The sequence below is a fragment of the Squalius cephalus genome (genome assembly GCF_949319135.1).
Source record: "Squalius cephalus genome assembly, chromosome: 9".
Lineage (NCBI taxonomy): Eukaryota > Metazoa > Chordata > Actinopteri > Cypriniformes > Leuciscidae > Squalius > Squalius cephalus.
In genome coordinates, this window is record NC_137130.1 from 8,419,923 (window position 1) to 8,433,215 (window position 13,293).

The 13,293-nt window shown below is 36.0% G+C and overlaps 2 protein-coding genes across 9 annotated transcripts in view; one reads left to right on the forward strand and one right to left on the reverse strand.

Annotated features, from left to right (window-relative positions):
- The window catches only part of col5a2a (collagen, type V, alpha 2a), a 33,494-nt gene extending 27,339 nt beyond the window's left edge, over positions 1–6,155 (forward strand). Inside the window, exons 52-54 of the mRNA XM_079880975.1 lie at positions 1,526–1,707; positions 1,893–2,135; positions 3,600–6,155. Of these exons, the coding sequence (XP_079737101.1) occupies positions 1,526–1,707; positions 1,893–2,135; positions 3,600–3,746 (572 nt within the window). The 3' untranslated portion in view covers positions 3,747–6,155. The remainder of the gene's footprint in view (positions 1–1,525; positions 1,708–1,892; positions 2,136–3,599) is intronic.
- Positions 6,156–6,285: 130 nt separating this feature from the next.
- The window catches only part of gulp1a (GULP PTB domain containing engulfment adaptor 1a), a 65,776-nt gene continuing 58,768 nt past the window's right edge, over positions 6,286–13,293 (reverse strand). For 3 of the 8 annotated variants that reach the window (XM_079880980.1, XM_079880982.1, XM_079880981.1), the window contains exons 4-12: positions 12,603–12,674; positions 11,684–11,782; positions 10,814–10,951; positions 10,490–10,606; positions 10,308–10,394; positions 9,895–10,119; positions 8,877–9,009; positions 8,638–8,732; positions 6,286–7,101 (exon numbers count right to left, since the gene is read on the reverse strand). In XM_079880980.1, the coding sequence (XP_079737106.1) occupies positions 7,030–7,101; positions 8,638–8,732; positions 8,877–9,009; positions 9,895–10,119; positions 10,308–10,394; positions 10,490–10,606; positions 10,814–10,951; positions 11,684–11,782; positions 12,603–12,674 (1,038 nt within the window). In that variant the 3' untranslated portion in view covers positions 6,286–7,029. Of the gene's footprint in view, positions 7,102–8,624; positions 8,733–8,876; positions 9,010–9,894; positions 10,120–10,307; positions 10,395–10,489; positions 10,607–10,813; positions 10,952–11,683; positions 11,783–12,602; positions 12,675–13,293 lie in introns of all 8 variants that reach the window. The other 5 variants (XM_079880985.1, XM_079880987.1, XM_079880986.1 and 2 more) reach the window with 2 other exon arrangements.

The window sequence follows — 13,293 nt, forward strand, 5'->3', positions numbered from 1 at the left end:
GTAATTCATTATAACCAACTGTATGAAGTAGGCCACTGACTTGGTAAACTCTCAGTGGCCTACATATACCAACTGAGGCTCATTAGAAATGCAGGCCTGTTATTTATTGGGTATTAATTGAGTTCATATTCAGTGTTTCTTAAAAAGTTTACAAATACATAAAGCACACATACATACAGACACACATATTGGGTTTCCATTTTATGGGGACTTTCCATAGAAATAATGATTTTTATACTGTACAAACTGTACATTCAGTCCCTTAACTGATGGATTTTAACAACTTGATCTAATGAATATTTGTGTGTATTTCAATTTTTTTAAGTGGTTAGCTTTGGGGATAGGCTTAATGTATTTGTAAAAATTTGAAGGAACTCTTAATACTAATGCAATTAATGTCTCATAAAGATTGGTTTAAAGCACTTAAAGTCCCCCTGTGGTGCAAATCAAGCACGTTATTGTTTATGTCTATCTGGTGTTTTTAATATGCTTTAAAACAAACCATGTACAAATTCATAAGTCAACACCATTGCTGAGTATTTTCTCTTTAAAACTGCAGTGATCTAAAGATAGTCTCAAAAACGTGGTTTGAAATCGCTGGTGTTTCTGACGTCACAAACTACCTAACCCATCACATCAACGTGGGGATGGGCTTTAGCATATCATTACTATGCTGTGAAGCAGGGTAGTCTCAAGAGAAGCCAGGTTATCCCGGTATTCTTTCTGTTTATATGAAAAATCGGGTAGATTTAGCAATATAGCGGGTGTATGATGTATATTACGATGTTATGATGAACTATATGCCTTTATATCTGTAAGTTGTTCAAAGCGTTTCTAAGGATGATGATTTTTAGAAGGCAGCTGTCTGACTCTGAGATGACAAATGGAAACATGGTTTGTGTAACGTTAGCATTATTACATTATAAGCTGTTTGATAACAGTCAAGCATAAGGCTAATTATATTAATTACCATTAAGTGTCCGACGTTGTAAAGAGCAATAACACTGTGCAGCGAAATTTACTTCAGTAAAGTTGGCTGAGTGGATCTCTGAGCTGGTGTGAGCGGAGGCGGGACTAATTAGCATATTCATGTGTCCATGTATACTAAATTAAGCAAGGATGTAGAGATACATTCAAGCTATTTTAAAAAGAAATGAAGAAGAAAAAAATTCACAGGAAAAAACTTTTAAATATGTTATTTTAGTGATCATAGATGAGTTTTAAGGGATACAATTATTGACTACAGGGGGACTTTTAAAAAAAGTTGTTGGAAGTTGTTAAAAATAAGCAAAAAAATGTAACTCTTTATCTACAAGCTAACTGAACAATAATTTGTTAATTACAGTGACAATGAATGAAGAACTCAGTGTTTGTATACAGTCTATTAATGTATTAACTAGTTTATAAACTACTAAGTATAGTTTGAAAATGGTTTGTAAATACTTTATTACTGTATACTTATTATAAAGTGTTACAGATACTTGTAAAATCAAACATCCCCAAATGTTTAATCTCTGCATCATAGGTGAATACTGGGTGGATCCAAACCAGGGCAGTGCAGAGGACGCCATTAAAGTTCATTGCAATTTGGACACTGGAGAGACATGCATCTCCGCAATCCCCTCCAGCATCCCCCGGAAGTCATGGTGGAGTTCCCCAGGGAAAAAACCTGTGTGGTTTGGAGCCAATATGAATGGAGGAACATATGTAAGCACGTTTAGCCACTCCTATGAAAATTATATTTTAATCATGTAATTTGTGTAATTACTCAATTAGCTCAATTACTGCTATAGTATTTAGTATAAGATAACATTATGTGGCAAGAAAAAATAGATGTATCTATTACATAAAACTGTATGTGCCTGTTATTTATTTCTTATGTCTTTGTGAAGTTCACTTACGGGAACAAAGACCAGCCAGCCAACACTGTCACAGTTCAGATGACTTTCATCCGTCTGCTCTCCAAAGAGGCATCACAAACTATCACTTACCACTGCAAGAACACTGTGGGCTACAAGGATGAATCATCTGGAAACCTCAAGAAAGCAGTCATCCTCAAAGCTGCAAATGATCTAGAGCTCAAAGCTGAGGGAAATAACCGCTTTAGATACACTGTCCTTGAGGACAGCTGCTCAGTAAGTACACTGCAGAACATCATTTGTATAAAGGCATAAGCCCTTTTTCAAAACCTACGTTGTCTTGCTCTCCACTGCCTACATTTTCTAAAGCCCCGTTCACACCGCACGCTAGTCTCTGTACTGTGGGTCGCTTGTGAGCATTCCCAGTGCTGTCGTTTTAATGTTATTGGAAGACTGCACGTCTGTCCATATCTATAGAAAATACAATCAAAATTGACATTGGCCTACAACTAAGATATAATTCTAATTTAATTAGGAATTGGACTTACAAGAATTAAATGTAGCGTTCTTCTGTTGGAGAGTGTTGTTATGTTAACCACAGCAGTGCTCAGTGCATTACATCATTAACTAGATTAACGATCGATTTATCAACAAATTAAACTCACTCATACTGTCAAAAATTACTAAAATGTCATTCGAATTTGCCAATTAATACATTTTTCTTGTCCCTAATAATCAACATAATGCAGGAGAAACTGTAATATGAACTGCAGCAGTGCTAAACTTGCATCATATAATATAACAACACACAAACTATCAATGTATGAATCAAACTCACTTTTCCACGCATCATTTTATTATATCCATGAATGTGGTTATAGTCAAATCATATAAAACAGTAGCCTAGAAATCTAGACGCACCCTAGCGGCAGCAAATGTAATTTGCAGCCAGGGTCGTCTAGCAACTCTCCGTTGGCTTGCGAGCTGGAAAAACCAAACTCTAGTCAGGTCAATCACATCGTGTATAGAGTCGGTGGGCGGGCTTAACATAATGACGGCAGAGTTGTGACGGTTCTGCGTGAATTCCCTGCTACTTGAAAATAAAGAAGATGGCTGCTGCTGCTGCTGGCGAACAGTCTTCACTCCTATTGGTTGTTGCTAGCGAAATTAGCTTCTCATTTGCATAAAGTTGAAATTTCTGAACTTTTGTTGCTTGTCTCGCACACCTACATTATGTCGCCAACGTTCACTGTTGCTCGTGTCGCCAGCGCTTCATTGAAAATTAATGGGATTGTGTCGCTTTGTTGCTGCATGTCGCTGGTGGAGTGAACGGGGCTTTAGGCATCCTAACTCAAAATTGAATCTTGTAAGTGAGGACAGGATTTAAGACACTCTGCATAGACAGCAACCCAGCATCAAAACAATTAGCACTAGTTTATTTTAGCATGTTGCTAAGCTAACAAAACATTAATATACATAGATAGCCTAAGAATTCTTTGGAAGTAATACTGCCTTATAATTTATCCAAAAATAGGTTATAGTTATGCTGCTTACCTTCTGGAATATCTTTCATATCAGGAACTATGTAGACAGTTTGCAAGGTTTTGGAACAGAGCCATAGAAAGTTGAGTTAGATTTAACACACATGCACATACAGTATCAGCACTACAGTCCATAAGATACCTCATAACATTACAAGTGCCCCCATACAAACCTAAATGAATGTTTTTCTCTTCACAGCAAGCAAATGGTAATTGGGGCAAGACGGTGTTTGAATACAGGACCCAGAAAACAGCAAGACTACCTATTGTGGATATTGCACCTGTGGACATTGGAGGTTCAGACCAGGAGTTTGGTATTGATGTCGGACCTGTGTGCTTCTTGTAAATCAAGGAGTAGCGACACATTGAAGAGAATCCTGAGACTCTTAAAGCGACTGCTGACGAGATCAGCCTTGTACATACAGAGCATTGGACTTTTCTGGCCCTTTAGCTAGATATTTATTGTGCCTTCCAACCGTTTCAAGAAAACAACCGCTCCACAAGGTTTTTTATAGAATGGTCCCATGAAAAAAGAAATTCAATTCAACTGGATTTTTATACTACAAGACTATCCATCAACTGCTGTTTTAAATTGACATGGCCATTGCAAGCAATAGAGTAATGACGCTACACACTGTACCAACACTATTTGCAATTAAAATGATCTGGATTTGCCTGTTTTCATTAAAGTATGTTTTTTTTTTTTGTATTATTATTATTTTTACAAACAAAAATGGTGCTATAGAGGAAGTTTACATTCAGTTGAGTATTTTTTGACTCCCATAACTGCACTCTTGAACATTCACCTTGTAATTACTTTCAAACCGAATTTACAATTAAAGATGAAAACATTTATTCATTACTGCAAGCTACCTCGTTTCTATAAAGTGGCGAAAGTTGACAACAGACTTGCTGTACGTGAATTGATAAGGAGCTGTACGACTGGTTGTATTTCTCTAATCAAAAGATACAAAGCAGGGTAAGGAAATGCAAATAAAATTATATGCATCCGAGACTGCTTTGTTAAAAGATGCATTATTATTACTCTTTCCCAAAATAAAAACCAAGTATCTAAGTATACCATGCAGTGCAGGAATTATATCTTTCCTCTAGTGACCTAAAAGTAGCTCTTGCATTAGTTTTATGTTTTGAAAGCTTTTGTAAAGGTAAAAGGCACAATGTAGTAAAATGCTGGAGCAGTTAAATAAATTAGAGCAGTATTGACAATTTTTATGATGTCATATTTTCTAAAGCATGCAGGTATACCTATCATTCTTGCGCTTTTTCTTCTTTTATTATTATTTTCTTCTATTTTACAACTCTTTTAAGCCATTTGGAATGGCTTTGAAGCTAATCTCATGTATTTGCTTTGCAAATTAAACATAGTAGCATTTACCATTTTATTGAATCAAAATTTTTCTTCCTCTTTTTTTCAAAATGCTTGTTTCTTTACTCACCTTTTAAGCATGAAAATATATTTTTTATGAATAAAAACGTAAGATACTGCTTTGCTTCATTATATCGAAGTTGCTAGAGTGATTTATTTGTGCAATTTTGTTAAAATTTGTCGGAATGTTTTTATTTTGATTCATATTTTTTATTATTTTTCGCTTTGAGCAAATAAGAAATGGCAGGGATAATACTAGTTTAATTTTTTTTTTCTAAGTGTAAAAATCATTTAAGTATATTTCTCAGATCAGAACGATAAGTGCCTAGGATCACGGGGACTGCTTTGTTAAATTAAAAGTGTTTAGGGAGGAGGAAAAAACATGTCTATTTAAAGGTGCAATAGGTGATCTCGAAAATGCTAACTTTAGCCTGCTAGCATTGAAAGCATACAATCCCAGCCTCCCTGCAAATCGCCGTCCTAAAGTCACGCCTCTTCCAAAACAACTGAACGCGCACAGACCAGAAGCGAGATGACTAGAGACAACGTTATTGGATTACATCATGTGTCATTCACCAGTGAGAAATCTTTACAGAACAGTGAGTTGTTGTTGTTTGCCTGCCATTCTTGCTCTGTCTGCACAGCGTACGTGAATGCACTGATAACGTATAACGTCTGCGTGAACAGGCTGCGCAGTGGTATGCAATTCACACGTTGACTGATAGGGAACATGTTATTACATTCGGACCGAATGCAATGATTGGTCCACAGACAATCTATATTTATAACATTTAGACCGCTTAACGGTGGTTGCTATCAGGATATGAGGAGAATTTCAACAAGCATAACAACAAATGTTTCTATAGAGAATCACCTATTGCACCTTTAATTAACAGGAAGTGTGCTTTTATGAATCCAGTTTGAATGTTATTATGCCTTGTATATGTTCTTCAGACAGACTTTCGACAGGTTTCTACAACTATTGCACTGTTTGAAATATCTTGGTGCAGGACGACTATGAAAGGAAAAACACTTTTGTTGGACATTCAAAGGATGGGAAAGAGCAGCGATTCGAGAAGAATGTGGTGCTTTTCAGAAAGACACACTGATGAACAGCACACAAAACAATACATAATTGAGCCAAATTACATTTTGAATTTGAAAAAGTGGGGTGGAAACCCACATTTTAAACTGTTTCTGCTAATTTTAAGAGAGTATATTTAAAACAAATTCAAAAGTGTGTACTGAAAATGAATGGTGCTCAAATGTATAATGATTATTTTACTGTAATATTACAGTTTCTTTACATTGTATTTTCTGATTTCTATAAAATATCTTCCACTTGAAATAAATTACTTAAACACTATAGCACGTGAGTGACAATTTGATGAGCCACCAAAAAAAAAAAATCCCAAAAAACATTTCATACATATTTTTATATATTAAATGCAGGTAAAGGTTTAAGACAGACATGTTACAAAACAACTTACACAGAGAATATGTACCATTTTCTTTTAATGACTACAACAGCATAGGCTAAAATAATGCTTATAAACTGAATGAACAATAACACATAAACAGAGCTCTTCCAAAGTGCTTCCTTGTGCAAGAGTATACTAAAATATGTAATATAAAATTAAACTGCAATACAAGTACATGTTAATGTGGAAATAGCCCAGTCTTACAATTTATGGCACTGCTGTTCAGTTAAAACATACTGTATTTAAATGGATCCTATAAACAAAAACAATATCATAATTTTACATGTGATCTGATAAAAAAGAAGTGTGGTTATGATGTACGTTAAAACATTAATTGTTAAAAATAAAGTTACAAAATAATGTAAAGGGAGCTCTCTATAAGTTTTATGGATTTTATGAATTGTAACATGCCATAGAGATATAAAAACAGAGGTTTGTATGTGTAACAAAAGCTTCAAAAACTTGATGAATTATGAAACTTTGACTCAGACTGTGCAATTGGACATACTTTCTACATCCTTCATTGCCTGTACAAGCAAGAGGTGTTAAAACTACATTACTAGTTTTTTTTTTTTTTTAGTTCTTACAAAAATAGTGATCTACTGCTTCTGATTACTCAATATACTTTTTGTAAACCAAATTCAAAATGCAAATACATAAAAAAACGTAAGATAAGACATTGACATCTTGACTGTAAACCCGAGTTTGGCACCTTAATACAAATGGTTTAACATGAAAGTGACAAAACTTTCTTCTTGGCATCAGCAACGACCTTCTAGTGGATCAAGGGAAAAGATAGTGCCCTCTACTGTTAGTCCCATTTTGAACCCCTCCTGGAGAGGAAAAAACAACAGGAAAAACAAGGTCTTTTAGTATTACATCTAAACAACCCAAAACCTTCTAAAACACCCACATTATACACAAACATTTATACAAGTGAAAATACTTTTTTAAGCAGGGCATGAGGAAGATGAAAATGACACAGGGCTTAATGTTTGGGTGTAAATAATTTGCTTGCGTCATTTACAGGGATAGTTCAAATAATAATAATAATAATAATAATAAAAAATTGTCATCATTTACTCACTCTCATGTTGCTCCAAACCTGTGTGATTTTCTTCGTCCCAAGGAACACAAAAGGAGACGTTTAGCAGAATATTGACACTGCTTTTTTTTTCATACAATGTAAGTGAATGGTGACTAGGGGCCATCAAGCTTCAAAAACGATAAAAAGCCAAAGAATGCAATTTAACCCATTCCAAAGTCTCAAATTTAATTTGGCCAATTTGAATATGTGTATATTTAAGTTTGGCAATGACATTACACATTACCATCACAAACAACTGCACAAAACAACTGTATGGCTTTAGAAGACTTGGTATATTGGACTCAAGTTTATGTAAACCAGTCACCATTTATTTTCAATGCATGGAAAAGAGAATTGTGGACATGAAGAAAATGAGGGTGAGAAATGGACAGAATTTTTTTTTTTTTTTTAATGAACTATCCATTTAAAAAGGTTAAGCATGCCAAATTAGACCTCAGCTTTATGCCATCTGAAAAAAAAAAATCAAACTGTCTCAAAATACAAACCATCTTTGCCGCTGCAAGCAGAAAGAAAGCAAAGAGACGGAAAATTTAAGTTGTTAGTTGAGCAAAACTAGCAAATGATATAAATGTTTCATGTAACTGCTCTGTATGCAAGATTTCCTGCATGTTAGTCTATTTCAATCAGGTTCAAAGCATACTTAACAAAAAAGCAAACTTAGCACTTCTCTTGAAAGTTTTGCATCCACATATAGCACTCCAGGCTTCCTCGGGAGCTGCAGCAAACGGCTGCCCACTCCGGGTGTGTGTGTTCACTGGCTTGCAGTGTGTGTATGTGTGTGTGCGTGTACTACTCACTGCTCCAAATATGTGTGCTCTAAATTGGATGGGTTAAATGCAGAGAACAAATTCAGAGCATGGGTTACCATACTTGGCCATGTCATAAAGAACTCAGTTCTCTTGCATGGTTTATTGTGCTTTAGCTTTCAAGCTCATTTCTTTATTGCTCTAACATGTTAATAACTTTAAGTGCGTGTGTGTGTGTTCACTACTCACTGCTCCTTATGTGTGTGCACTAAACTTGGATGGGTTAAATGCAGAGGATAAATTCCGATTATGGGTTACCATACTTGGCCTTCACGTCACTTCACTCACTCCCAAGACAAATCCAAAATGAACATAAAACAAAACTTTATGAAATCATCCTATTGGTCCCTTCAGAATGAAGAGTGTCTTCACAGCTGCAGCAATGCCTGCTTTCAGCTCCATTAGCTGCTCATTCACACCAATCCATTTGCTAATAATTCACAGACATGCGTCACCTGCATCTCATCCAGCTTAGATTGGATGTCGGGAGGAAAGTCAGCTGCCCCGCAGGTGAATGGGTCAAATGGCTCTGCACCAAATATGTCTCTCCCTAAAGAAGAAGAAAGGGAGTCTTTTTTCCTTCATTTTACATGCCACTAAAGCTAACATCTATAATATATGACAGTAAAAAGACTGCCTACGCAACCTGACCTTATGGTTGAATGAGCCAACATTTTGGTAAAGAAAAACGTACTCATCTCTGTAGGCCTTGCTGGGGGTGGAGGGGCTGAGCCATTACTTGCTGGTAATGGAGCCAATGGGGGCATTGCAGAAAATGGAACCATGTCAAATATGTCAGTGGGGTTCTTCGGGGACATGCCATTTCCCTGCAAATATGAATAATGAGTAGGATGAGCATTCTGAAGAACACCTAATTTGAAAACCCTTTTCATCTGCATAAGAATAAAGTGCTACATATAGAGTGGTGCAGGTACGACGTCCGAATCCGGAAGGGTTTTTGATTTATGTGTAAAATAAAGCCTGTGGAAGCATAACTTGATACTTTGACATTTTGTTCACCGTACATTGTACACACTCACTTATCTGGTTACTTATTAAAAATGTCAGTTTTCAATGAACTCAGTTAAATGAACTTAACTGCTTCAAAATGAGCTTTTTCACCATGGGTGTTCATTTTAGTTTGTAGAACAAAACGTGAAAGTATTATCAAGTAATGTTTAGCAAAGACTTTATTTTACACAAAAATGTAACCTATAGGAAACCAAACGGAAAAACCTCAAAGGAACCAGGTTTTAACATCATACCTGTACTATTCTATTAAAGAGTATTTATAACGTTAAAGTCAACATGAAGTCAGAATTCAATAAATCAATTAAAAAAAAAAAAAAATTCTTTGCTGAAGCTACAAATTTATATCTTTTTCATGATCCAGTCAATTCCCAAATTATAAATTCAAGCCCAACCTTTTTTGCTTTGATAAATAGAATGACTTACTTGTAAATATGTCAACTTACAGAAGTAAAATGGGTCTTAGACAAAATTCATGACCACTTAAGGCTAGTTCAGACTGATCCAACAAAACCCAACAACCACTGGAATCTAGTGTTAGTGTTTGTTGAGGCTGTGTAACTAGCCTTTAAAATCTGAGGATAAAACTTGTAAGCTGTGAAAGGAAAAAAAAAGAAGAAACAACACTGAAAGCAACAACCAAGACCACAAATAAAGAAAGAGTAAACGTAAAAGTGCTTAACAGGAGGGCGAGGAACACTGGCTCCACTGGGAGGTTTTGACAGAGCTGGTTTAGCAGGTGGAGGAGTCAGAAGACCAGCAGAAAGGTTAGAGTCAGGTGAGCTCATTGGCGTTAGTGTAACAGAAGAGATTTCGAGACAAGAGAATGATGTCACGTTGTGACACCAGAAGAGAGATGAGGGTCTCTGAAGCATATAGGCCTCATTAGAAGAGTTAATGTGGAGAAGCTGTGGAAAGATCAGAACTAGTCAGCGCTGGTGTTCTAGTTTTCCTGCTGTGTTTTTTCTTTAAAAAAGGAAAAGCTCATGAGTTTAGAAAATATCTTTAGGCATAGCTGATGTCTATATGCAGCTAATTAACAGAATGGTGAAGGCAATTAGGCACACTCTACTGACGAAGTCCATGCAGCGCTTACAGGAGGAACTTGAGCAATCATCAGCTGTTCCTCTAAGACTTGCAACTGTTTCTTCAACTCAGAATTTTCAGCTTCGAGATCTTGAATCTATAAAGACAGATATCAATTTGTAATACACAAATAGTCCTTTTTGAGTCATTGAGTAACAACAGTTATAGCGTTCTCTAACGATATATGCTCACTCTTTTCTGTAGGCCACCTATCTGTTTCCTTGTCTCTACGTCTTTTCCCCCAGACTCCAGAAACTTCTTGTATGCCAAGTCAAATGCTTGGCCGATGGTCAGTGTTATCTCTTCTGCCTGGAATCAACAGATAAATTGCACATGATTTGCATCATCAGCAGTGTTTTGTTTATTTGTCTTTTGAGACGCACTGAAGTATCTATTTAAATTAAAAGTTAATATAGTTATATAGCATATTTATAATATAGCTATAAATATGAAAGCGTGACAGAATAATTTAATTGAAAAGGGCTAGGACTATTATGACATTATCTGTTGTCTTACACATTTTTCACTGTCAAACACATAGCAGAGATGTTTGTTGGACTCTGAATCTTTACAAATGAATGTGAATATCCTTTTGTCCGTCTTATCATCTGCACAGAAGGATATCCTGTGCAACTGACAGTTGTACTGTACTTCCTGTGAAAAAGAAAACAGAATTAGAGACAGTATAGACTAAATATAGGGGCTTTAGATAGATGTGGGCATACAGTGGAAACAAAAGTATTAGGACACACCTATAAAATATTTTAAAGGGGTGGTTGATTATGATTTCACTTTTCTAACTTTAGTTAGGCCCTGTCCCAAATAGCACACTTCATATGCACTTTCGGTCTTGTACAATGGCTGCCGCGTACGCGTGTCCGTTAAGTCCGTGAGACCGTAGGGTGTACTCAGAAGGGTGCTCACGAGCGCCCCCTTTGCGGTCGATATGCGCCCTCGATGCGCACTTTTGCAGAGCCCGCACTGATGCTTTCATATTTAAAAGCGACAACTTTAACATGCTATATAAAAATATCTGTGGGGTATTTTGAGCTAAAACTTCACATACACACTCTGGGGACATCAAAGACTTATTTTACATCTTGTGAAAAGGGCGTTATACCACCCCTTTAATGACCTATGGTGATTCTTTGGCAAATGTATAAAGTGAGTTCACCTCAGGTTCACATGGGTGTCCTAGCAGAGTAACCACAGGTGTAGTATATAATATTAACTATGAACATGATCCACTAACATTTAACAACCAGAAAGTGTCCAAATGCTTTTTATAGGGCCATTATAGTCTCTCAATTGGCTTTACTTAAACAACATGGCTCATGCTCGACACAATTTTGTTTCATAAATCCGTTTGTTAGGCTATGCACATACCTTTGATTTAGGATCTAATATTTTCACTCCATAGATGGATATCTGTAATTCGACTTTTGGGATCTTCTGTCCCTCTGACTTCTTAATATGCCTCTGAAACTTTGAATAGAGAAAGATAAGAAGACCACAATCACATTAAGAGAGATCAAATATGTATTATTATTATTATTTAAATGTGACATTTCTTATTTTATCAATACTCCTTACAAACGATAATGTAAGATTAAAGGGATAGTTCCCTCAAAAATGAAAACTCTGTCATCAATTACTCACCCTCAAGTTGTTCCAAACCCTTAAGACTTCGTTCATCTTCGGAACACAAAATCTTTTTTATGAAATCTGAGAGATTTCTGTCCCTCCAATGACAGCTACTCAACTACCACTTTGACGCTTCAAAAAGTTCATAAAGAGATCATAAAACTAATCCATATGAATTGAGCGGTTTAGTTCAAATTTTCTAAAGAGACTCGATCACTTTATAAGATGAACAGATTTAATGTAGGCTTTTATAGGGTTTAATTTCGATTAATCGTGCAACCCTAATTCATATGGAGTAGTTTTACGATCTCTTTCTGAACTTTTTGAAGCGTCAAAGAGGTAGTTGCGTAGCTGTCAATGGAGAATATCTCATAGATTTCATCAAAAAGATCTTCAATTGTGTTCCGAAAGTCTTACGGGTTTGGAACGACATGAGGGTGAGTAATTAATGACGTTTTTGGGTGAACTAACCCTTTAAGAGGAGTGTTTATAAAATAGAGTTCTCTATGCATCATTAAACAGCTGTGATCCACCACGTAAGGTCTGTGACAGCTGGAGGGTGCTGATATTGCATCCTCTCAAGAGTAATACCACTTCCTGTTTCCAGATGAAAACAATGGTGCCTATTGTGAGCAGCCAATGTGAAGCTAAAGTAACTTACCTTGAGCTTTCTGACAGCATCTTTCACGATTTCTGTACCTTTGGGTTGATCAACTTCTGTATTTCCCAGAAACTATGGGAGAACACAGATAAAAAAATAAAAAAAATCCATAAATCAATCAATAAAGTGTGTCAATGAAACAAAAAGCTGTACATGAAGGAGATTATTTAAGACTTTTTTATTATTATTATTGAACACAACGCAAACCACACCAGTACTTTCGTTTATTGTGCTGACATTCTCAGTTATTTTGGGTTCAGTTATAATGTTAATTTCATCATCATTCATAACCCAACATGAACAACACTTCATTCAGCTTCCAACAGATGGAGCTATTAACCTTTTACCCAGTCCTTGTGGTCAAGATGCTGTGCTAGCTGATTTAACAAACATACCCTAATGGCTTACACCTTGCCATTACTTCTTTAGTCTAATGGCTACTCTATTGAAATGTATAATTGAACAGTATTTTGACAGTAACCACAAAGATTTCCAGACTATACTTATGTGATTTTCTTGTCTGACCTATTTTCACGCATAACATTAACTCAACATTTCATTCACAAAAACATTACTTTTCTCTGATGAGGCTAAACAGAATCTTTAAATGGTCCCTACACCTTTCCGAACACTAATTTCTGTGATTCAGTCATTACTGCTGGTCAGCCTCTTTCTAAGAATGCATTGAAAG